The following is a 24,392-nucleotide window of genomic DNA, read 5'->3' as shown; positions in this document are numbered from 1 at the left end:
GGGCGGGTCAGTCGTGGAAGGAGGGCGGGTCAGTCATGGAAGGAGGGCGGGTCAGTCATGGAAGGAGGGCGGGTCAGTCATGGAAGGAGGGCGGGTCTTACCTGCTGGCTTTGAAACCTTTGAGCTTCTGGACGAAGAAGTTCTCCAGGACTTCGGCGCACTGGTAGAAGGGCGAGTCGCCGGGGTTGTAGTAACGACAGTTGTCGAAGACTTTGGTCATGTCCGCCACAAACTCGGTCAGCTTGATGTAGTACCGCTTCTGTAACCGGTCTTCCATCGTAGAAAGGTCTAGAAAGACGGGCAGTGGGGAGGGGATGGATGACGACACACACACACACACACACACACACACACACACACACACGATCATTGAAATGACAGTGGCTCGGAACATGGCTCGTTATATTCTTCGCCAATGATTGTGTGGTTGTTTCAAAAGGAATGACTGTGTAAGTCCTGCGCCGATTCAAACCCAGCCAAAACACTTTCACTGTTATGCACAATAAAGTTAAAGAAAAAAGTGAAAAATCTTTCAGATTTCCGTGCTAGTTAGCGAGGGAAGCTAGCGACAAGCCGGGCCCATAGCCCCCTTACACGGCGATGGCGGTTCTCGCGCGTCCCTGTCTGAGGCTCAATTTTGAACAAACATATCCGATTCTTAACCTTTCTTCACCCCCACCCGGTCGTCAGGCGAACCCCGTGCCCATATAAAAGAGGCCCTTCTTCTCCGCGATGAGATTTAATCTACAAACCCCAAGCCCACGCCAGCCGGACCGCCAAGCTCAGACACTTTTTCCCCCCTCTTCTTCTTTTTAAAGGGGTGAAAAATAATTTCTCTTCTTTTAAGGTGAACTAGAGTTTCCATGTCCAGGCCTTAAGCACTATAGGAGCTACTGTAACAAGTCCAAGTGTAGAGGTCCCCGAGGCTTTTCCACCAGCTCGTTAAGGGTTTGTTTGTGTGGATGTTCAAAAAGGGCCCGTTGACGCAAGTCCCCCCCTTTACATGGCCGGTTTGATCTGTGCCGGAGGCCTTCTGGAGCGGATGCTGCTTCACGGAAAGGAGAAGGGGTGTGTGTTTGTGTGTGTTTGTAACCACTCGAGAGTCTCTTGTGACTGCCGTTCCCTTCACGACAACACTTGGCCTCTTACTAGTTTTTGTTTTTCTGGACGTCTAACCAGCGCATGCTGGATGAATGAAAGTGACTGAGGGGCGAGAGCAAACAGAGGGACACACACACACACACACACTCCCCCCACTCACCCATTGGTTCCTTAATGACTCCGTAGTAGTCTGGGGCGTCGTTGGGGTCCACTGGCTCCAGGAACGGCCATGCCATTTTGTGTGCCTGAGGGAGTGAGACACATGAGAGAGGGAGTGAGACACATGAGAGAGGGAGTGAGACACATGAGAGAAATGAGTCAGGGGGGCACCTAAAGACAACAAACAGATCCCATCGCTAACAGCTGGTTCAACACACGTTCCGGCTACGTCCATGAGGACCTGGGAAGGTGGGGGTGACTTGAGCGAGGGGGGTGGGGGGTGAAGGAAGAGGCGGCTGGAAAAACCCCTGCAGCCAAGGCAGCTGTCCAAGCGCCGCCCACGGACAAGCACACATTTCAGATAAGGAACGAGAACAGAGGAGGGCTTTGTTCAGCGCCAATATGCCAGGTCCAGTGGTGTTTGCATACCTGTAAGGAGCGCAGGATCCTCCTTAACCCATCGTAGTCCTTGTCCGTGAGCGGCGTGAGGACGGTCATGGCGTCTTCCGTGGACTGGCACTGCGGGCACACGTACTGGTCGATGTGGTTGGCCTCGCTCTGCAGGATGCCCACGCAGCGACCGTGGTACCAGTTCTGGCAGCGGTCGCAGCCGATGTAGAACCTGGGCGGTTGGGTGGGTGGGGGGTACGGATCAGTTGTACTACTCAGCAGTTGAAAATGTTAGCAAAAACAAAGTACTATCCCCGAACTAATATTGGACCAGTTTGTCATCAAGTAAGTTAGCGCCCTCGCTAGCGTGGACACTGCTTGCATGCGCGTCTATTTATCCACGTGTCCGCATTCTCCCATCCACTTACTGGGCTTCGTCGTAGGGCGTCCGGCAGATGCAGTAGAGCTCCTCGGTTTTGCCCTCCTGGGCTCGTTTGCAGTCGCTGCAAATGTAGTCATCCATCTTCTTCGCCTCCTTCTCCGTAATGCCCACACAATCGCCGTGGTACCAGTTGGTGCACAGGTCGCAACCAATGTAGAATCTGGGGACAAAAACACGGAAGGGGGAAAGAATGCAGTCATTTCATGGTCATATGGGGTCTTGGTAACCACCAGGGAATCAGGGAAGTTTGAAACGCATGGTTTTGGCCCCCTCCCTTTTCACTTCCAGGCAAGTAAAAGAATCCCATCGTTTATGGTCTTAAGAATACAGTGACATCACCACACAAGTCTAGTTGGAATGGTCTTCGTTATGACAGGCGCCATATGTGATATTGTTTAAACTTCCTTGTGAATGGCATTTCAGGAAGTAAAATAATAGTAGGTTAAAATAAAAATTCCAAAAAACAACCAATCCCCCCCAGAGTTTTTGGGATGTTCAAATATTGATCTTCACTTCTGTGAAAGGTTTAGCTTCCTCGTAAATGGTTAACAGGATTAATTCTGCCTGTGCCTCCAGTGGTCTTTTGAGCCCCACTGCACCTCGTGCACAATTATTAGGCAAGTGAGTATTCTGATCGTATTATTATTTCTATGCAAACTTTTCAACTCCAAACCATATAAACTTGAATGCTCATTGGATTTAATCATTTTCAGGTGATATGTACTTGTGTAATGAGGGAGGGTGTGGCAACAGTGAATAACACCTTATATCAAGGTGTGCATAATTATTAGGCAGCTTCATGACCTCAGGTAAAATGGGCCAAAAAAGAGATTTAACTGACACTAAAAAGTCAAAACCCTCTTGAAATAGCTAAACTATTGATGCGTGGCCACTAGACAACCTACCTGGAGTGTCCAGAAGTACAAGGTGTCAAGTGCTTAGAGACATGGTCAAGGTCAAGAAGGCTGAAAGAACCCCACCACGGAATAAGACTCACACGTTGAAGCGTATAGATTGGGCAAAGAAATACCTGAAGACAGATTTTTCAAAGCTTTAATGGACAGATGAAATAAGAGTGACTCTTGATGGATCAGATGGACGGGCCTGTGGTTGGATCACTAATGGACATGGCACCACTTCAGTCAGGCGCCAGCCAGGTGCAGGAGGGGTACTGGTATGGGCTGTTATCATTAAGGATGAGGTTGTTGGACCTTTTTGGGTTGAAGATGGACTGAAATTCAACTCCCATACCTACTGCCAATTTCTGGAAGATATTTTCTTCAAACAGTGGTACAGGTCCTCAGCATTCAAGAAGGCGATGATCAGGACAATGCTCCATCACGTGCATCCAAGTACTCAACAGCTTGGCTAGCAAGCAAGGACCAGAATAATGACCTGGCCCCCTTCCTCACCTGACTTAAATCCTATTGAGAATTTGTGGGCCCTTCTCAAATGTGGGATTAATTAGTCAGGGAACACAATACACCTCTTTGAACAGCATTTGGGAGGCTGTGGTTGCTGCTTCAGCGAAAGTTGATTGTGAACAGATCAAGAAAACTGACAGACTCCATGGATGGAAGGCTCATGGCAGTTATTGAAAAAGAGGGTGGCTATATAGGTCACTGAATATTTTTGAAAAGACACATTTTAATTAATTGTCATTTAGTGTTACTTATTTGTTACACTTTCTTTAAAAACTGAGCATAAACAGTGAGTTGGGAGAAACTATTTTAGTAATTTAGTTGCCTAATAATTGAGCACACAGATTCCCCTGAAAAGATGAAAACTCACTTTTCCTTTGTTTAACATTCAGGTTTGAGGTTCACAATGCTATTGTGGATTGACATAACGCATTGTGATTGTTCAACAATAAAATAAATCTTGAGGAATACGATTTGCCTAATAACTGTGCTTGCAGTGAACAGCTGCATATCAAGACCATCCGCTCTTACCGGTATCAGACCACATACATTAAGGCAGCAAACGCTCTAAAGAGCAGTCATAAAGAGCAGTCATAAAGAGGAGTCATAAAGAGCAGTCAGCCAGGTGAGCCTCTTACTTTGACTCGTCGTAGGGCGTCTTGCACACACAGTACAGCTTGATCTCTTTCTTGCTGTCCCTTGAGGTAGTGGTGGAGATCATCTTCTTCTTCTTGGCTTTGGTGGCCGCCTCCCTCTCCTCCTCCCGCTTCCGCTTGTGGGCTGAGGTGGGTGAGGTGAGGTGGGAGGTGTGCGTGAGGGAGTGCTGGGCGTGGGCGGCGGCGGCCTGGGCTCTCTCCTTGTCCCGCCGCAGTTTTGCCAGGTCCCTCCTCAGCTCGTCCTGCCGGGGAAGGGAAATGGCCAGGGGGGAGACTGGGTATTAGAAAGGACGGCCGCTGGGGGGCGGTCGGCTTGTGTGACCACGTTTTTTTGGGATCCATAAAATGAAATCGAGCGCAGGTAGAAATGCACATCATTTCCCTACTACATAAACATCAATATATACAATTTGTTTTACAATGCAGACACTTACAACCAAAGTACAACCATAGAGATAAAAGATATCATGTTCGGGGACTCTATGACTTCCGTCTATCTGTGGGCTTAGTCCTCTGACCTGTGTCTCCAGCTGCAGTTCCTTGTCCAGCAGGGCCCTCTTCTTGAGAATCTCGGCCTTCAGCGTCTCCTTGTGCCGGTAGAGCAGCGACGACAGCTTGGTGGCGTTGGCCTTGGTCCGCTTCTGCTCCCCCGCCTCCTCCTTCTTCCTCTTCTTGGCGGCCTGCTTCTCGTCCTTGTCGATCTTGTCCAGGATGAACTTCATCACCTGGTTGCACACGATCATCCTGTGATGGGCAAACACACGGGGGCGCAAACACACGGGGTCACGACCTCGCAGTCAGAGGGACTCGTTTCAATCAATGGGTAAGTCATACTCATTTAAACGTTAAGCCTAAACTGTAAGTATTCTTCAGGGGATTATGGAAGTAAATCTAATTTTCACATAGGGAATATGTGAATTAAATCAATTTAGCCATTTCAAATAGTGGGTCCATTAAAATTGAAACAATAATGTACAATGTTGCAAAACAATGTAAACGCTGTTGAACTTCTATTCACTCGAGCCCTAACTCATACATGACAAAATACTGTAGACTGACTGGTAGCCATGTCACCTGTGTGACAGATGTCAAGAGTAGTTCTTTTTAGGCCCCAGTGTTTATTGGTGTCTGTCCAGGCCATGTGGACATTTAGTGGGAGAGGTGGAGCCACTGAGAGCTGGACAGATAGACAGGCAGATGAGCAGGGCTGCTCTCTCCCACACTACAGCTGGGGAGGTGAAGGTCAGCAGTGGTTCCCAGACTGTGTACACGAACCTGACTGACCACCGAGAGGCAGACTAGAACACAGACGGTTTCCCAAATGGCAACACGCCCCCTACATCAACACGCCTTGTATAAACACGCTTAGCGGACAGTTTAGTAGGTACGCCGCCCTGTAATGGGACTCCCGGCTGAGTGGAGCAAACCCAGGTTGCAACAGAGCAAATGCACTTAGATGCAGGTCCGGAGTACTAGCCCGGTCTGAAGTACTGGGCTGCGGTACAGAGGGAGCTGGTTAACAGTGAGCCTCATTGCCCTGCTTGGAGTCTGCTTTACGCCCAGCGAGGAGGACAACACTGTGGTTTAAGTGTAACCCTTCCCATGACCTGCACAGTTAAATATAACCCTGGCTTTCTCCACAGAGAAGGAGAGGATGGCACACACACACACACACACACACACACACACACACACACACACACACGACTAGACAGTGTGTGGACACGGTTTGGCAGTCACACACACCCAGACGCACAAACACAACAGGGTCAATGCCTGTGGGGCGGTCATGAAGGCACCAGCCGGCCAACCTGGCCCTCACCTCTGGTTCTCTTCTCTCTCGGTGGGGGACAGGGTCTTTTTCTGCTTCAGGTGCTCGATCACTGCGTTCTGCTTCATCACCACCTGTTGTGCAGCAGGGAGAGGTGGGTCAGAGGTAAAAAAAAACACCATGTTAAATGTACAAAGAGTGGGGGTTTGTTGGACAGGCAAAGGACAGTAAAATACAGGACACATATAACATCACTGTCAGATGTGTCGATGGTGTATGATTATTTCAGGACCATGGACCAATTACAGTGAACTTACTAAAAAGGAGTACCACTGACAGAAGACATTTGTTTTACCACAAATATATCCTAATGGAGAAACTAAGCAAAAATCTAAAGATACTCATCCACCAGCTTTAAATGTCAAAAAAAGAATATTAAGCTCTCTTTGTGCCACCCGACACACAGAGCAAGTCATTCCAGTGGGGCAAGCCGTAACCAGACGGGCAGGTTTTAATTCAGATCAAGCGATTACCTCCTCCTCACTGATAACACCTATATGTAACACTATGTAATTGATAGTGAAATATTGTCGGTTGGATTAGAAAGTCCGGGGGCTCATCTGACGGTGGCTAAGGCAGGAACACTGTCTGGACCCTGAGGTATTAAACTATATCAGCTGCCATTTGTAACCATTGTAAAGTTGGCTACACAAACAGTGGAACACGGTGTCCGTTGCTGCGTTGGTTCTTAGGTTCCATTTACAGGGCTAAAATGGCAGACGGTTCCAGATTGTCCAAAGACAGTGTTATTTACGGTTGTTAACTACCTAGTTTGGCTTTTTAAAGTAAACAGGTTTTGTTTTCATGTCAGTAGCTAGAAATGGGAAATAACAATCACAATCACAATTAACCCCTATGGCCGTGGGAAGATGTTTTCAGCAGAGGTTCCAGAGGAATTGAACAGTTGTCGCATGCCTGTCAGCCACAATGACACCTGTCTCGCCGACCAACAAACGTACTCCTGGTATCTCATCGCGGCAGTACTGAGGCCGCGCCAGAGGGCTGCAGCACCCCTACGTCCAGCGGCTATGCCGTTAACCCCTAATTGCCAACATGCCTACTAAATCATCCCCAGCTTCCAAAGACAGATTTCATCACCTCTCAGTTAACCAGTTGACTAAATAGGGTCGGCCATATCAAACACACACATACCTAAGACAGCACTCAAACATACACACTGTTTAGAAGATGCGAACTGTCTGAATGGTTGATAATGACCAGCGCTCTCACCTGCTTCTGGATGATGTCGCTCTGGCTCGCCGCCGCCAGCGCCTGCTCCCGCTTGGCCTCGGCTGCCATCCTCTTCTTCTGCTGCTGCTGCTCCCGGAGCTGCTGGATCCTCTGGAGCTGCTCCTGCACGCTGGCCGTCTGGATGGTCACCACGTTCTGGACCTGACCCCCGGGCTGACCTCCAGGCTGGCCCCCGCCGACCCCAGGCTGCTGGATCTGAATGGGGAGTTGGAGCTTGATCTGCTGGGGGAGGTTGCCTCCGGAGGTCCCCTGCTGGGCCTGGAGCTGAGCCAGGACCTGGACCTGCTGCTGGAGGCCCGGTACACTGATGAGCTGGTGGGAAGAGGCCTGAAGCTGGAGGGCCTGCTGGGGGCGGCCCGTGGGGGTACCCTGGGGGGGTTTGAGGGATTTCACCTGGAGGGGGGTAGGCGACTGGATGGGCATGTGGGCCTGGGTCTGCGGGGGGAGCTGGCCCTGGGGGGTGGAGGATGGCGGGGTGCTGGTGGCCAGGGCGGCGCCGGCCTGGACGGGCGCTGCGGCCTGCTGGGCGGGCTGAGCCGGGGTCTTGGTGGTCTGGCCCGGGATGGTGGAGGCTGGAGTGAAGGGAAGAGAGAACTGGCTCAAATCTCACGCAAGGCATGTTACGTAAAGTATATGTGGGTTACAAGTGTGTTTGACGCCTGAAAACGTGCGTGACGAGTGTAAATGCAGCCATGTGTCAAGGCACAACCTACCGGTTGACGAAGGAGTAGCAGCAGGGGCCATGGGTGTGAAGAGGAAGCGTTGCACCTGGCCGTTGGGCATGGCTGCCTGCATGAGCTGCTGCCCGGGACCCGGGATGACGGTGACCCCCTGGGGGATGACCTGGAGCTGGCCGGTGGCCTGGCCCTGACCCTGGATCATCACAGTCAAGCCCTGGGCACCGCCGCCTGGCCGCTCCACAGCCTGGCTCTGCTGCTTCTGGAGAGGGAGTAGACAGAGGTCAGGGAGGTTGGATGCTTTGGGGGGGGGGGGGGGGGGGGGGGTTAGCTGGAGCTAAAATGTAGTCCTCTAAAATGAAACCAAACCATTAAAATGTCATTCTGTTAACTCGTGAACGAAATAGTGTTGTGGACTCATCATACCGTCACATTTGCGGCCAAAGCATGAACTGAGGAAAAAACTAAACCAAACTTGAATCTTAAACAGTTAAAAAAATGCTTGCTATTTCCTCCAAGAATGACATCCTCCTCCTGAGGATGAAGAAGTTTCAGAATCATGTGAAACCAAGCAAATATATAGTGATGTGAAAAAGTAAATTTGGTCAGAGAGTTTTGGGGATTGCAATAAGATACGGAGGGAGTCTGCCAGAAGAAAATAACACCAGTTACAAGCTTGTTTCATTTGTCTAGTGTGCTAAGAAATCAAACACACAATCTTCAGGTGTGAAAAAGGAGTACCCCCCTAGTTGATTAAACCCAATATAATTAATTAATATCTGGTATTTGAATATATAATTAATAATTAATAAAAATCTGGTATTTGAATGCCATGGTAAACAATCGGGTCTGATTTGGGCCAGCCATGCCCAACATAAATCTGACTGGCTCTTGCAATCTGGTTGAAGTTTTCAGAAAAGCCACATTGTGACACGATCAAAAGCCATTCCTGAATACCTCCGGAAAACATTTGGTGTTCCACACCAATCTGGAAAATGTTAAAGCTATGTCTAAATCTCCGGTGCTTCTCTGGAATAGTTAGAGCCCTCCTGTCCAAATAGAAAAGTTTGGGACAGAAGGGAATCTTCCCAGGAGTGGCCAACCGTCCAGGGATCTGCAAAGGCATCTTCTGATGGTGAAGTTATGAACACTGACATGGTGAGACAAGTGAAACCTGACGATCCCTGGATGATGTTCCAGGATTGTGACTTTCTGGATGATATTACACCTTGCTTTTGGAGACATTTTGGAAGTTTGGCCACTCATGGAACTTCCCTTCTGTCTCACACTTTTTCTATTTGGACAATATGCCTCTGAAAAGTTCAAAAATTGAATTTGCTATAGAGTAGCAAGGCAGAAACCACCGCTCAATAAGAAGTATATGCTCCTCTTGAAATTGTGGCAAAGCAAAATTCATGATCCTCAAGAGTTCTGGAACAATGTTCTTTGGACAGCTGAGTCAAACGTAAAACTTTTTAGGCAATATGGGATGTCATGTCCGGTGAAAACCAAACTATATTTCACATTAAGAGCCTAATACCAACAGATTAAGAATGGTGGTGGTGTCATGGTTTGGGGATGCTTGGCTGCATCAGGACCTGGACAATTTGCCATTGTTGAAAGAACCATGAATTGTGCTTTGTATCAGAGAACTCTACAGAAGAATGCCATCCATCCATGAGCTGAAAAACCACAAATGTCAGTGAATGAAAGCATTTCTGCTTGGATGAGAGGGCCAAAATTCTTCCATATAATAAATAACCACAGAGAGCGTTTGGTTGCAGTCAAAGCTACAGGTGGTAGACAAAGGAATATCCGGGTGGCTGATACCTGCGTTAGCTGGGTGAGCTGTGCCAGGGTGAGCTTGACCTGGCCTTGTTGAGCCCGCTGCTGTGGTGTCTGGGCCGTGGCAGGCTGGCCCGGGGTGTTGGGGGCGCTGCCGACCCTCTGGCCGGCCACACTGGTGACGGGGCTAGCGCCCGAGATGGCTGTGGACACAGGCTGCCCGCGGATGATCTGAGTCACGACCTGTTGGCTTGTCTGGCCTGTACACGCGCACACAGAAACAAATAGGCAAGAGTTCAAACATGCATGAACATGGAACACAATTTAATACATTATCCTTACCGCCCTATTAAGACTAAATTAAACTAGGCCCACGCAAACTGCCTACCTTGCTGCACCATGAGGGGAGTTCGGAGGACGGTCTTACCGATGGCGCCCGACTGCTGGATGGGGGTGCGTATAACTGTCATCCCTGGGCGGATCTGTGCTCCAGTGGTGAGCACCTGGAAGCAAAGTCAAGATGAAAATCACTGCAAGTTTCTCGTGTAGCGGTTACGCATAAACAATTCACCCCGACCAAAGATCAAGTCCAACCCTTCGACCCTCCCGGTGTTTTTCTTCCGTAAAGGAGTTCGCCTTGGTCACATGCAGGAGACCTGTTCTGAAGGGCTGGGGGTTGAGGAACTGACAGCGTGGTAGAGGGGAAGCTGGTAAGGGGGGCCATTCAGCAACAGACGACATCACTTTAGTGACTCAGAAGAATGTTCCAGGTGGGTTACCTGCTGTGGGGACCCGGGCGTCCTGATGTTGATAGTGGTGGTCCGGGGCTGGAAGGAAGCAAAGGCCTGGGCCCCTCCCGCCTGGCTTGAAGGGATGATACCCAGCACCTGCTTCTGAATCATGCCTGGTTTGGAGAGTGGAACTCTCATTAATGACACACAGGAGTTCTTCTGGCAGACATTAGGACTTAAAGTGCGTGTACGGTGCCCTCTAGAACGGTTAGAATACATTTTATTTTCTTGTTAATCAGTTCGATCATACACTCAAAATCCCAGAAAAATCTAGACTCTGATGCTAAATTGTTCAAAGAAAAACACATCATTAACCAAGAAATTGACCTTTCCGCAAAAACAGAAAAACAGAAAATAACCTGTGTAGTATATTGGTGGATATGATATGGTGTGGGGCAGTTTTTACTTGGGAACTCAGTGCTGTCATCTTAGCAAGGGGAGGGTGAACAATGTGATTAATGCAGGGGTGCTGATAATTCACATCCAAGAATTGCATTTTCTTAAGAATTAAGTTTAGTCTTTTCTTTAACTACACTAAAGTGTAAACCCAGCCGATATACCACAATAAAATATTTTAACAGCCTTTTTTGCTTATTTGTACCAAGGGGCCAATAATTCTGGAGGGCAAGGTCTTTAAAACGTACACACAAAACAATATTAATTGTACACGACAATGTTTTCCAACAAAATGGACACAGAAATTCAGATAAGGCATTTTCCAACGATAAAAAGCTGAAGTGCTGTTAGCCTCAGGAAGACTACTTTTACTTTATCAAGTCTGGGAACAAACGTTGCGTTGTACACGGGCCATGATGTGTCAATACCCCGCTCAATACATTATTTGTAGAAATCTTTCCTTTCAAGTTGTAACACTCTTTGATCATGACCACAGTAAATATTAGCCCAGTGGGTAAACAACTTCAAAACAATCTTCAAACGGGGTCACTAAAAGGTATGTTGGTTTGAATCCATCACCTATGTCCTGCTCATAAATTATGTATGGACTTTCCTTGAATTCGAATGTTTTAATTTTCCTACGAAAATGCAACTGTTTCATATTTGTTTCTTTGGCTGTGCTTCAATACTTTATGCTCACGCGGACACCATCAGAAATTAAGACGCTTAAAAGTACCTAAAAATGGTTGTCATTTTTTCTCTCTCCTTCTACTGTTTTTTTGAGTGCCTTTTTCTAACCACAAATCAGATCAGCAAAAAGTTTATATCAATGGTTTCCCTCTTCAAATTGAGGGGGTAGGCCAGTTTCAGTCTAAGACTTGGGAGTTTCAGTCCTTGGCACCAACATCACATGGCCACTTCATAAGAGTAGCTGTTTAGAGAGTTGATGACCTAGCATGTGAGCGAAACACTTCTGTTTGGGGGGTGGGGTTACCTGTTTGAGGAAACCAGACCTCAGTGTAAACTTGTTTTCCTGTTCGGCTTCGTTAGCATGCCAAAACAAGCAGTCATTGAAAAAGTCACACTGGAAAAATATACTTCTATTTCTTAGCATCAGCACTATAACTCTCCATACCCCCCCCCTTTTCCTCTCCGGCTGCTGGTTAAAACATGGGTGTCACTAAACAGGAGCACGGTTTGTTTGCAGAGTCATTTAACCCATCCGCTTGAACGTGTGGGATCATGAATGGGCAAGCTAATATTCCAGGAGTTTAACCAACAACTTCAAAACAGCCTGACAACAGCTTGACTGGAGCAGAGAAACCAGGCTCAGGACAAAGCATGTTTTTGCATTGGTAAGTTATAGCATAGGTCAGTAATGAAGAAGTTACGCCTTGTTGCAGTAGGGAAAGATTTCACCACTCTGGGCCGGATTTGCTAGACTACCTCACGAGTGAAATGGGTTTTATTAACCACTGCCTGCCCAAAGTTGGTCACAATCACATTATAGGAACACAGCATGATGTCATCAGTGTCTCAAGTAGATGTCACTGGGAAAAATGTTCACCCACAAAACAACGAAACTTGCAGTTTTCACCCGAGTCAATGAGCCACACAGGAACAACGGAGCCACACAAGAAGCCATCCATTGGGTCAATACTGGCTTCTGTATTCGCCAGCGCCCAACTTCAAAAGAATTCATGTTTTAGACTATACAGTCTAGCATCCAGTCCCGCTTAAAATAACAACGTTCCACAGGGTCACCATGCCTACAAGGCACAACGTGACATTAAGTGGAAGCACCACTCCTGGTTGAGGGACTGACTCACGGGGCTGGGGCGTGGGGGGACACACACCGCATCAGGGTTGCGCTAGTAGACCGACCTAACCACAACATGTGCCAGACAACGCCACTGTCTACAGTGGTAAATTAGGTTACAGGTTGGTAAAGAAACCTTACGCCTTCAAGATATTCAGCCGTGTCATTATGACCATGTTATGACGACTTCAAGGAAAGGGAAACGAGAAAGGCCTTTTAAGTTATTATTTAAAAGACACTGTTGTCATTCAACCAGGTGGTCCCAGTGAGGTCAAACTAACTTTGTGAAGCATCTCCACCACATGCCCTCTCTCAGATCTGGTGAGTTACCTCCTTGTGTGGTTGGCACGTTGACCGTGACAATCTTGCTGTTGGCGGACAGCGGCAGCTTGGTGGTGAGCACCTTGCCCCCCACGGACGTGCTGGTGATCTGGTATGCCTGGCCGCCTGTCGTGGCCACTGAGGTCACTGTGCTCGGGGAGGCTAAAGGGAAATATGCAAATTAGATCCTACACAGGTCAACACACTGCTGACTGGATCATAACCTTTAGTTTGTTATGGGTTGATTTCTAACCATTCCAACTGATTTATTTTTATATGCAAGGATTTGCCCACTAGGTAAAGAATTGCATCACTTTAATATAAAAGCAAATGAAATCAAGCGGCATGTAAGAAAAAAAAAAAAAAGACCTATAAACTTTGACCTACCTCCAGGCTGCCCCTGCTTGACCCAGGATGCAAACGACTGCTGGAAGTTCTTGTTCTGCTGAAAGGTCACGGGGGTGCCCATCTTGGTGGCTAGAACGACTTTGGTCCCTGGGGTGACCTGGCCGGAGAGGGTCACCACCTTGGAAGTGGTGGCGGGGGTAGCTGGGCTCCCCGTTGGGGTGACTGTGGTAGAGGCCGTGGACGTTTTCTGCTCCAGACGCTTCTGGAACAAAAGAAACAATGAAAAACTGGAAGACGGAAACAAAATATCCCCATCTCAAACAGGATTAAACTGAGAAGACTGCAATGGAAAGAGGACCGACTCACCTTGGCCTGTTCTGCTGCTTGGGCTTTTTCCTTCTCCACCCTGTGTGAAAGTGAACACAGTTGTAACATTCACACAACCAATAGAAGACATTTGATCAACAAAAGACACTTAATTAACAACAAAAATAAATGTTACATAAAAACAATCAATCGAAAAATATCTAACACCAACAAGAACCAACAGAAAGATATCTAACACAAACACAACCAACAGAAAGATATCTAACACTAACAACAACCAATAAAAAGATATCTAACACCAACAACAACCAATAAAAAGATATCTAACACCAACAACAACCAATAAAAAGATATCTAACACCAACAACAACCAATAAAAAGATATCTAACACCAACAATAACCAACAAAGATATCGAACACCAACAACAACCAACAGAAAAGAACATAACATCCACCCAACCCAGCCGGATCATAATCCCAAACCACAGCATGCTCAAAACATCTTTTTCCAATCTAAAGCAATTATTTACACAAAAAACTACAATAAATCAAATTAAAGAAAAAGAAAGCCAAAGACGACTTTAAATGAGTCTAGAGTCAAAGTGAGATGTTAACAGAACATCATGACAGCTACATGTACAGGACACTAAAGAGACTGGCGTAAGGACTAATTTATAGCTACTGTGCCCCCCTTTGCCCTCTGACCTCTCGGAGAAGGCCCTGATCTCCCAGAGGTCCAGCTCCTCCTCGGCCACCCAGGACTCCATCACCACTGGCCCCGTTTCCTTTTTGGGCTCCGGCTTCTTGGGCCGCAGGGCACTGGAACGCAAGCCTTTCCGCTGCGGCGTGTGGGTCTCTGTGCGCGTGGTGATGTTTGCGTGTGTTTGAGATGGGGGGGGGGGGACAGACAGAGGTTGAGTCAATGGGAGCACCCTGACAACACACCACCATGAACCTTTGTACCAATGAACACTCTATACTGGAGTCACATCGGCCCCTTCTCTCCCACCTTTGGGGGTCTCCGGAGCCCCCAGGGGGCAGATGATCTTGCGGATGCAGTATTCCGAGCGGATGCCGTACGGCCCGACGTCGCGCCGCTTGATGATCTCGGTGGTGGTGATCTCCGTTTCAGACGTCTCTGTGGTAACGGGACGTGACAGGGCTTTGTTGGTGTGGGTGAGTTCCAGGGGATGGAGAACAACTCCGGGGGCAAACACGGTAATGAGAAAATACGCTCAGGTGCCAAACCCCACCCAAATACATATCTAGGGTCAGAGGCCGGTTACAGCCGGAACCAGAAGCAGGGTTCAATTCAACAGAATCATTGGTGGGTGCCTTCCAGGTGGGGCGGTGTTACCTGTGCGCGTGGTGCCCACGGCGGGGGAGGGCTTGACCGCCATGTCGTCCCACCTCAGGCAGGCCCAAAGCAGCCGCAGCATCAGACTCACCCCTGCCAGAGACCTCACCGTCTGGAGACGGTACCTGCAGAGAGACAGAGCCAGGTTACCCGCGCGGAGCACTGACAGTTGGGGGGCGCGTGCACGTACACACGCACGGTTGGCGTATGAGTTCAGAAAACTCATATGCCAACCGTACGACACCAAGTGTTCCTTCCTTGTTTCTGAGGTCAGCCGGTAATCGTCCCCTTTAAATGCTTCCCCAGTTGCATCTATTGGCCAACAGGCTATTTAAATGGCTGAACAAATGTTTAAGGAACAAACACATTTCAACAGTCCGGGCCAATTGCAGTGGACACTGGCGACGTTCCACCGGAGTCATAGGGCTCCCGGTAGGGAATAGGGTGCAGTTTGGGACCCGGACAGGGAGAAATATTCCTCACTTTCCAGTGTGACTGTGACTAACCACAGGCGGGGAAAACATCAGCGGTTATTGCGCAATGTGAACATCCTGACACTCGCAGACCGCCGGAATGATTCACGCCTAGCAGTAAAAGACAGCGTGGTCCGGTGGTCAGGATAACCTCCTGTGAGAGCCATAGCAGAGAGGCCGGGGCCAAACCCACTAACGACAAACAGGAGGACGAGAGAAAATGAACCAACAACAAGTCAACAGGTCAGCGTGTTGAATGTCCTTCGTCCAGGCTGGAGAGCCTGCGTCATTAAGGTATAGGCAGTTCATCTTGAACCTGAAAGGTTGACGGGTGCAAGGCCATTTTTGAGACACTATATTTAGCGTAGCCTGCATGTTTCTAACAACAGCTCCTGAGTTTTCCGTGGAGGTGGAAGACAAATACTGCAACTAGGTGTTAGCGTCAAAGAAGAAAAATGTATGCCTACCTCCATGTAATACCAAAAGTCGGCCGGGGTGATGGGTAGGGCCAGATGTCCTGAGCTGGCTTGGCATTATAGCTGAAGATGGACACCTCCCGAATGCCCCCCCGCCGTGCCAGTTTCTTCAGGTCATCGCCGGGCAGCACAAAGATGCTCTTGCGCTGGCTCTTGGTGACAAACTTGCGGTAAGAAGGCAGAGCGGTGCCTGAGCGGGTTTTCTTGGTGCGCGAGAACTTGAGGAGGTGAACACGACCCTTGGTGGATGACGAAGAGGTGACGACCCCTGAAACGGAGGTGGTTGAACGAGACGACTCCCTGTGGGTGGCGAGGAGCGTGGACTTGTGCTCGGTCACCGTTTCGGTCTGGCTCTCGTCTGATTGGCTCTCGGCCGCGGGCGAACTCACTTTGGTCACGGTGGTTCTGGTCAGGGTGGTGAGGGTGGACACCGCGCTGCTCTCCGTGGTCGCGACAACGGGCGCCAGCGGTGAACCCGAGGTGACGGAGACGTCCCCTGTCAGCCGAGACTCCGTGGATACCGTTGTGGTGGTGGTGGTGGTGGTGGTGACCTGGGTAAGGATCGTCTTGACTGACCCTAGACCATTTTTACTGTTCTCCTCCGCAACGTCGTTACTGAGGCTGGACTCCTCGGCCCAGGGAACTGGCGAGGGAGCCATTTTGTTGGGGGCGGCAGCAGAAGGCTCTGATTCCACGAGTCTGGCGTTCTTGCACTGCGGCTGGGTGCTCTGGATTGTTCTGGACCCCAGGGCCTCCGTGTCGTTCTCCAGTTTGGCCACTTTGACCGGGGGCTGGTAGTCCGGCTTCGACGCGGCCACCTTGCTCTCCACCTCCACCCTTACAGCCGTGCCGTCAAGGCCTTCCCCCTCGGCCCCCGGCGCTACAGAGCCGTTCAGCAGGGGCTTTTGGGGCAAGGCTGCTTGACCGTCTCCTGCCGACCTGCCGAAGCTGTTTACCTTAGCCTCAGAGTGGTCAGCATAAGCATAGGAAGTCGTGTTTGGAGCTGGTAAAGAGTTGGTCAAAGCTATCGTCTCCACACAGTCTTTACCATTGACCTGGTGTAGAGTGGAGGGCTGGGAGATGGTGGCCTCTCTCTGTGTGGGCACCTTGCCGTTCTCCTCAGTCTCGGTCCTAGGAGTCTCTGTGCTCTGCCGGGGGGGGTTTGGAATGGTAGCTGCATTCTGGCTGTCCTCCTGGGTAATAGTGCTGGGGGGTATCGTAACGGAGTGAGGTTTTAAAATGCCAGGTCCGGAACTGGATGTTGGAGTGCCTGTGTTTTGGATAACCCGTAAGCTCTGGGTTTGCATCGGTTCTGCTGTGCTACTGGGATTTTTAAGACCCTCCTGCCCTGAACTGACCCCTGTGAGCCCCATAGTCCTTTCAGGGAGGGTTGTTCGGTTTGGTAGCGTTACTCCAACAGCGGTCTCTTTGGGTGTGGTGGCTGTCAGAGGGGCACCCACAGTAGGCTTTGAAACACCCACCTGTACTTCCCCTTTGACTGACAACAGAGCAGGCGCAGGCTGACCTGAAGGAGTGCCAAACTCCAACTTCAATGTGGGACTCTGCGGGTTCTGGCCAGGAGTCATGGGCCGGAGTGGGGTCAGCGGCAGGGCTGGGGTGGTCTTAGCCGGGGCTGGCTTGACCAGGACTCCCTGGGCTCTTTGCTTCTCCTCCAGGGCGTGCTGCTTGACCCGTCGCTCCAGCAAGCCGTCCAACTTGGATGCCTTGACCTTCTTCTTGTAGGCAACCCGTGTCAGGAAACCCTGCGCCACATCCACGACGTCGTAGTTGAATGGCCTCGAGTTGGGGCCCTCGCCAGGCTCCTGCTTCACAGCTGCCGGCTCCATCTTGGCCTCCGGACTGCTGGTGGTCCCTGTGAGAAACAAAAAACGGACCTGGTTAACACTATCATTATTTGTCTTCAGAACTGGGTGGAATACTAAACAAAGAGGCTTAGTGTGCAAATATTGAAGTGTATGAGCTGCTAAGTATTGGCACTCAGACAAGAACTGAGCTTGATAAGACATTATGGATTCAAGCCTGACGGTATCTTGTGTTGACTACCCAGGCGTTGAGGTAGTCAATAAAGCGCTTACCTTTTTCGTCATCTTGTCCTGAGTCTGAGGGGTCCACCTCCATTTTGTCAGCAGCCTCCTCAGTGGCCATTTCCTCCATCGTCTCTTTCACTGACCTGTGAATGTCCTCTTTCCTTCCCTCTTCTGGCTTTTCCTTGGTATTTTCTCCCGACAGGCGGTCCTCTGATGGATCTGTGGTGGGCAATGAAGAGTCTCCATCTTTCTCCATGGCTCTACTGCTTCCTTGGGGTTCGGAAGCGACGCTTTTGAACAAACGGGGCCTTGGACCCAAGTCCAGCAAGTTGCATTTCTCACCACGTTTGGCAGCTGCAGAAGAAGAAATATAGATGTTTGAGCTACCACAGCTCCATTGATATTATTATGGACGTTATCCCCAGTGACTTAATCACTTATTCACTTAATCATACATTTGCCACTTTTGGCACTTGATGGAAGAGAAGGATATTCTGAGGCTCCATAACAGGATACATTAACATCAGTCAACTGAATTCCTACATTTCTTTCCCAGGACTAAGGCTGCATTTACACAGGCATCCCAATTTAAATTGTTTCCACTAATTGATCTTTTGACCAATCACGTCAGATCCCTTTACATTATATCTTTCTCGGAACTGATGTCACTGGTAAAATAAATGACAATATATGCTTTGGGCTGCCAGAGTAGATGCAGCCAGAGGCCTAATCAGTGCATTCATTCATTTTGTGGGATGAATGACATCATGCCAAACCAGTGCAAATCCCCAGAAGATTAACTGCAGCCATATTTCTTGAGAGTTTAGACATTGAGTCCCGCCAGGATTCTTCGATTGCAGAATTCGATACAAAATCAATCATTCCCGCATAATATGCCGGAGCATGTGTGTTTCACCGATAGCCAGACAATTTCTGCATCAAACTGTCAATCATCACTTCATTAGCACATAAAAGAGACCGATCACCGCAGTACAAAAAAGGCCTCGCAATTTAAACTAATCACTGCATATTTACCGCAGAAAATGGTTCCCTCATAGCCACACAAACGCGTCTCCCCCCCGAGAAATTACAAATTGACACAGAATCCTGGAAGGACTGATTGAGGTTTCCTGCGTTATCGTGCATTTACAATCATTTTCTCCATTTCCAACAATGGTCCAGTGTCAGATTCCAAATGCTCATTAACAAAACGGATGTACAGAACGCTGAAGACGAGCAGACGTTCTCCACACCGCATTGAAAGCCCAGTGAATTCTACGTCCGTGACACAAACTAGAACGCTGACCTTCCAGCTCTGCGCGGTAGTTGGCGTTGGTGTTGCCGGGCAGCTTGGTTAGGAAGCGGTGCACGTGCGTTCTGCTGATCCAGCTCCACCCGCCCCAGCCAGTCACACGATACTCTTCCCCCTTCTGTTTCCACACCTTTAGACATGAGAGAGAGAGATTGAGCGAAGGGGGGGGGGGGTTCATGGAGTGAAAAGCAGGGAGGGATGATGGTAGTGGAAGGAAAGGAGGGATGATGGTAGTGGAAGGAAAGGAGAAAGGGTCCGAAGGTTTTCACATCCGTCGTTTTGGAAACCCATCTAGCGGGCCGCTGGGGGTGAAATGACACTTGCGCCGGGGCTCGGACACTCGCTGCCTTGTGAGGTGTTTAATGGCACCAAGTATTCTTGGAGGCAGGAAGTGGCAATTAAACACGTCCTGGCGATTAGGGCTGACGGTGAATGGTCTGGTCGTAAATCGAGTGGTTGAGGTTCAACTTCAAAGGGCTTGGGGGCGGTTGGTAAACAAGGGCCTTATGTAAATGGTGTGTGTGAAGCAGCTGAGAGAGGGAAGAGGAGAGAGAGAGAAGAGAGAGACGTACCTGATGCTTGATGGGGAAGGTGTACTTGACCCATGTGGCCTGCTGCATGGTCTCCTCATCCTCCAGCTTCTTCTCCCTCTTCTTCACTTTCTCCTTCTCCTCCCTCTCCATGGACGTCATGCGGTGTAACCTGTATGGGTGCACAAAAAAACAGGGAAGAGAGAGCAAGCGAGTCAATACACACATTCAGTACGTTTTTACTGGGGGCTCCCAAGTGGCAGTGGTAACATGACTGCCTCGGGTTGGGAGGAGAGTTCTAACACAGATCCTGACTGTGGCCATGAATCCCCCATCAGGACGGCGCAAATGTGCCTGCATTTGGCTCGAAGAAGGTGGGTCTGCGTCTTGTTGTGCTCTAGCGACTACTTGTGGTAGGTCGGGCACCTACAAGCTCAATTATGACAGTCGGCCCGGGAAAAGCGTTGGGAGTGTAGGTTTTGACTAACACATCCTGGTTGAGCAAGCATTGCAAGAAGAGTGGAACGTCTCAGTTAGACCTGCACTACTCGTCTGAGTAACAAACAAAAAACACGGGGTAAAAGAGGAAAAAAGGTCTTCCTTTAACACAGTCTGGTGTAAGTTAAAGGACTTGGCCAGCCTACATCAAAAAGCCTGAGGAGGGTAACTCCCTCGTTGCTCTTGGCGAGGCTCCAAGCACATCCACTCTCAGGGGCTGCCGTATGCGCCACACCCACCCCTACTACAACACAATCCAGGCTTTTAAAAGGAGGGTTGTGGTCTCTCCCCATCAGCAGAACAGGTAGCAGCACCCCTCCCCCCCCAGTAAATAAATATTGTGCTACACGCCAGGGGTGGGCCGCTGATCACAGGTTGGTGAAGGAGCCGCGCTAGGTCAACATCCTGGGCGTGAGGGACAGGAGGACCGACGAGCCGCTGGAACGGGGGCTTCATTCCAACATCTATCATAGCTCGCCAGTTTGAAAGCATGCCCAATACATTGCTAAATATTGAGCTGTATTATTGTGTCTGTGCTCATTCCAAAACCCCATTTTCTTGGTATCCAGTTGTAATAATGTTTTGGTCTGATTTGCAGCAACTCCTTGAGTGCTCCTAAAGACGGTGCAATTCTTCCACTGACGGTCAAACCAAGAGTTCAGACAGACCACAGCATGGGAGAGCACTCCACCTCAACTTCTGGGCGGCACAACCCGCCTGATGGACTCGCTAGAGCGCGCTGAGCCAAGGAAGTAGCTGGCCAAAAGACCTCCAAATTGATGCTGGCCAATGCGCGCCAGCCTTTGGGACTCCCGGCCGCACGCCGACAAGTGACAGTCAAAACTTGGACTGCGCTGGATATCTGAGTGCAATAATGCAGATTCAAGGCGATAAAAGCTATGAGAGGTGACGTCCATCCGTCTTATGCGTATACTTGCCTGGTGTGGCCCAGTGCGTCCTTCCAGACGGGCAGCATGGCCACGGGTTTGATGGCGCACTCCAGAATGGCCATAGCCAGGGCAAACTCCCGCGCCTTACTGCACATCTGCACCGCCTTGATCCAGTTGTTCCTGACGACCAAAAAAACAACAACACCGGGTGAGGGGTCAGTGCAGTTCCCCTTCCTGGAAGCATGCTGACATCACGTCGTGTCATGGCAACCAGGCAGTGGGTTTGATCCAGCCGGGGCTCCTTGTTACCTGTGCGAGGCCCAGTTGGGGTGCATGAAGGGCGCGGGCACGTTGTTCTCCAGCTGCATGATGGTGAGTCGCAGAGTGGAGATGGTCAGCACCTTGGAGCCGTAGATGGAGCCGTTCCACTTGAAGTCGCCTGCCGGCGTCATGCAGAACTTCAGAACGAAATAACACGTTTGTATGTATGTATGCATGTATGTATGCACGTGTGTGTGTGTGTGTGTGTGTGTGTGTGTGTGTGTGGGGGGGGGGGGGGGGGTATATACACACATACAGCTCCGGAAAGAATTAAGAGACCACTGCAACTTTTCCTTTCCTTTCCAAAAAAATTGAAAAGGAAGGCGTTGAGTGAGGAACAGAAGGGCTAAAAATAAGAGACCACTGCAAACTGAACACTTCTATTCCTCACTCAAAACCTTCCTTTTCAAAACAATTTGGAAAAGAAAGGAAAAGTTGCAGTGGTCTCTTAATTCTTTCCGGACCTGTATATATAGCTTTGTATTTTAATAAGCAGAAATAATTTAACACTGTATGTCTTTGACATGCATTAAAAAGATTGCTAAGAGCAAATGGATAAAAGGACATTGTATTACAAAACACTAGATGCCTAAAATGCCAACTTGAGAAATCAAAGGCAAACAGTTATGCTTAACAAAGACTAAATTACGTTTAAGGCTGAATGGTTTACATGTATCTACTTAAAATCTTAAAAGGCCCATTGCAGTCAAAAAAAAACTCCAGTGGGCCTTCTGTACACCTTCAGCTTGAATTAACACTAAACCACTGAAATGTATGACAATGCCTGGAATGGCCTACTACTGGATGACACAAAGTTGATCTGATTTCACAGACCAATACCTGTCCATCTAGACAAGGGGACGGGGCCTCGAGCACCCAATATCAGGGCTGTGTATAAAACATCCAACTGTGTCCCAACGTACATGATCAGTTTAACCAGACATGGCAACGTAGAAAAAACAAAGGGTCTTTTAAAAAAGGACCGCACAGGAGCTTTCACAATTAAATTTTACCACCTAAAAGACATGAAACGTATCGTCAGGTCGAACATGTTTTACCTTGTGGGAGAGGTGACGCCTCTTGTCGTGGTCCTCGCGGTGCTGGTGCTTGTTGAGGGCCAGCGTGTTGCTACTGTACTGGTTGTGGTAGATGCGGTACTTGCCCTCCTGCCCCAGCTTGAAGAAGTGGCTGAGCGTGCCCTTCATCACCACCTCCTTGCCGGTGAGGCTGCGCGTGCTGAGCCGCGACACGTCGCCCGCCGGGGTCACCACGAGCACCTGGGGGCAAAGGGTCAAAGTTCCCACACATAGGGGTGAATGGTTACTCCGGAAAACACACCCGACAGAATGCCTCTAATGTCATGTGTCCACACAGGGCGTGAGACTCATCGAATGGGCGGTCCCACGGTCAGCGCATCCCAACCGCGGTCTTAAGAGGGTCTGATGAATGCCATCACTTAGGCTAGCAACGGAAAAACAAGTCCACTAGCGCCTCACCTCCTTTCCCTCCTTGTAGCCCTTGTTGGCCTCGTGCACGGCCTCCTCCACCTTCTTGCTCTTGAGCTGGCTCAACTTGCTCTCCGGGTTGCGAAGGCGGGTCACCATGCGTCCTCCTGGCGTGACGGCCGACCTCTTACCGCCGGCCTCGCCGTTAACACCCTGGTCGTCCTGGCTGGTGACGGAGGACTGGGAGGAGCGGTCGGCGAGGTCGGGCTCCTCTGGGCCCCTGGGTTCCTCCCTGGCCGCAGTGCTGCTGTTGCTGTTCTCCTCGACACCGGACTGGGGGGGCTGGCTCAGGCTGGGGACGCCTTCTACACTGGGAGAGCCAGACAGCGAACTGGCCTTCTCTACTCCACAGGGATAAGAACACCATTAGTCACTATTAAATTAGACTCAACGCAACATGACACTCAATCAAAATCAAATTGTGTCTCAGAATGATTTTGGAATTGTCTGAAAGCAGCCAATTCCACATCCCACACAATTATTTGTATAGTTGTATATCCAGACTTCTGCCTCAAACCCAAATTAAAAGGAACCTGAAATTAGGAAATTATACGTTTCTTAGTGCTTCCATTCTTTTTGAATTGAGGCATGTGAACGGATCTACTTTAAAAGAAATGTAGCCAGGGAAGAGGACTGTGATTCCATTAGAAGAACCAGCATTTCAGTGACTTGTCCAAAATACTTTTTAAGTCCAAACAACATGCAATAGCCCCCTCTAGTGTCAAGATGTAGGATGTGCTCGATTCCTGAGGTGCACATTTTTTTTACTTTTGTATAGATGGCTCCAGTCTGTAGTCCTTAGACAAACATTATGAATGCATTCACAACGGCACAGTGCACTGGCATTCAAACAAGTGTTACATTCCAAACAATGTCACAAAAAGTTCCCGGATTTATTATAGACAGTGGTTACTAGTAAAAACACCTATGAAAGACCGCAGTTTAATTTCACCAGTCAGCGGTTTGTTAAAGAGGAAGAGAGAGAGAAGGCTGTGTTAAATTCATTGGTGCAGTCTACCATCTGAGATGCTAGTCCATTGTCCAGAAATCACCAGTTAAAGCGAAAATTAGTATTTCAAGGAGACAATTATGACGTAAAGAGCAGCAATTAAAATGGAAACAGTACAACGTATAATCTCATTGAATGGTGAGTGGGAATTCAGCCATTTATTTTGGAGATTGTGTAATAACTCGGTCAGAACCGTTCATTTCTCGTGCAAACTTCAAAAGAGAATGTTGGCAGGGTCAGCCAACCGATAGATCGGG

General features: G+C 49.1%; 1 protein-coding gene across 5 annotated transcripts in view; it reads right to left on the bottom strand.

Annotated features, from left to right (window-relative positions):
• The window catches only part of LOC105021577 (nucleosome-remodeling factor subunit BPTF), a 42,908-nt gene that overhangs the window by 3,871 nt on the left and 14,645 nt on the right, over positions 1-24,392 (bottom strand). For 3 of the 5 annotated variants that reach the window (XM_010889349.5, XM_010889347.5, XM_010889351.5), the window contains 26 exons: positions 23,118-23,467; positions 22,680-22,898; positions 21,610-21,758; positions 21,349-21,480; positions 19,955-20,084; positions 19,377-19,512; positions 18,119-18,424; positions 16,014-17,895; positions 15,074-15,198; positions 14,726-14,854; positions 14,422-14,572; positions 13,755-13,794; positions 13,428-13,650; positions 13,050-13,202; positions 10,493-10,617; positions 10,102-10,216; positions 9,759-9,973; positions 7,965-8,190; positions 7,231-7,823; positions 5,992-6,074; positions 4,688-4,913; positions 4,152-4,411; positions 2,079-2,252; positions 1,690-1,882; positions 1,262-1,346; positions 102-288 (listed from right to left, as the gene is read on the bottom strand). In XM_010889349.5, the coding sequence (XP_010887651.3) occupies positions 102-288; positions 1,262-1,346; positions 1,690-1,882; positions 2,079-2,252; positions 4,152-4,411; positions 4,688-4,913; positions 5,992-6,074; positions 7,231-7,823; positions 7,965-8,190; positions 9,759-9,973; positions 10,102-10,216; positions 10,493-10,617; positions 13,050-13,202; positions 13,428-13,650; positions 13,755-13,794; positions 14,422-14,572; positions 14,726-14,854; positions 15,074-15,198; positions 16,014-17,895; positions 18,119-18,424; positions 19,377-19,512; positions 19,955-20,084; positions 21,349-21,480; positions 21,610-21,758; positions 22,680-22,898; positions 23,118-23,467 (6,607 nt within the window). The remainder of the gene's footprint in view (positions 1-101; positions 289-1,261; positions 1,347-1,689; positions 1,883-2,078; positions 2,253-4,151; positions 4,412-4,687; positions 4,914-5,991; positions 6,075-7,230; positions 7,824-7,964; positions 8,191-9,758; positions 9,974-10,101; positions 10,217-10,492; positions 10,618-13,049; positions 13,203-13,427; positions 13,651-13,754; positions 13,795-14,421; positions 14,573-14,725; positions 14,855-15,073; positions 15,199-16,013; positions 17,896-18,118; positions 18,425-19,376; positions 19,513-19,954; positions 20,085-21,348; positions 21,481-21,609; positions 21,759-22,679; positions 22,899-23,117; positions 23,468-24,392) is intronic. The other 2 variants (XM_010889350.5, XM_010889348.5) reach the window with 2 other exon arrangements.

The sequence above is a fragment of the Esox lucius genome, chromosome 9 (assembly GCF_011004845.1).
Source record: "Esox lucius isolate fEsoLuc1 chromosome 9, fEsoLuc1.pri, whole genome shotgun sequence".
In the NCBI taxonomy this organism is placed as follows: Eukaryota; Metazoa; Chordata; class Actinopteri; order Esociformes; family Esocidae; genus Esox; species Esox lucius.
The sequence above is the reverse complement of the archived record's forward strand: the minus strand, read 5'-3'. Positions and strand labels throughout refer to the sequence as shown.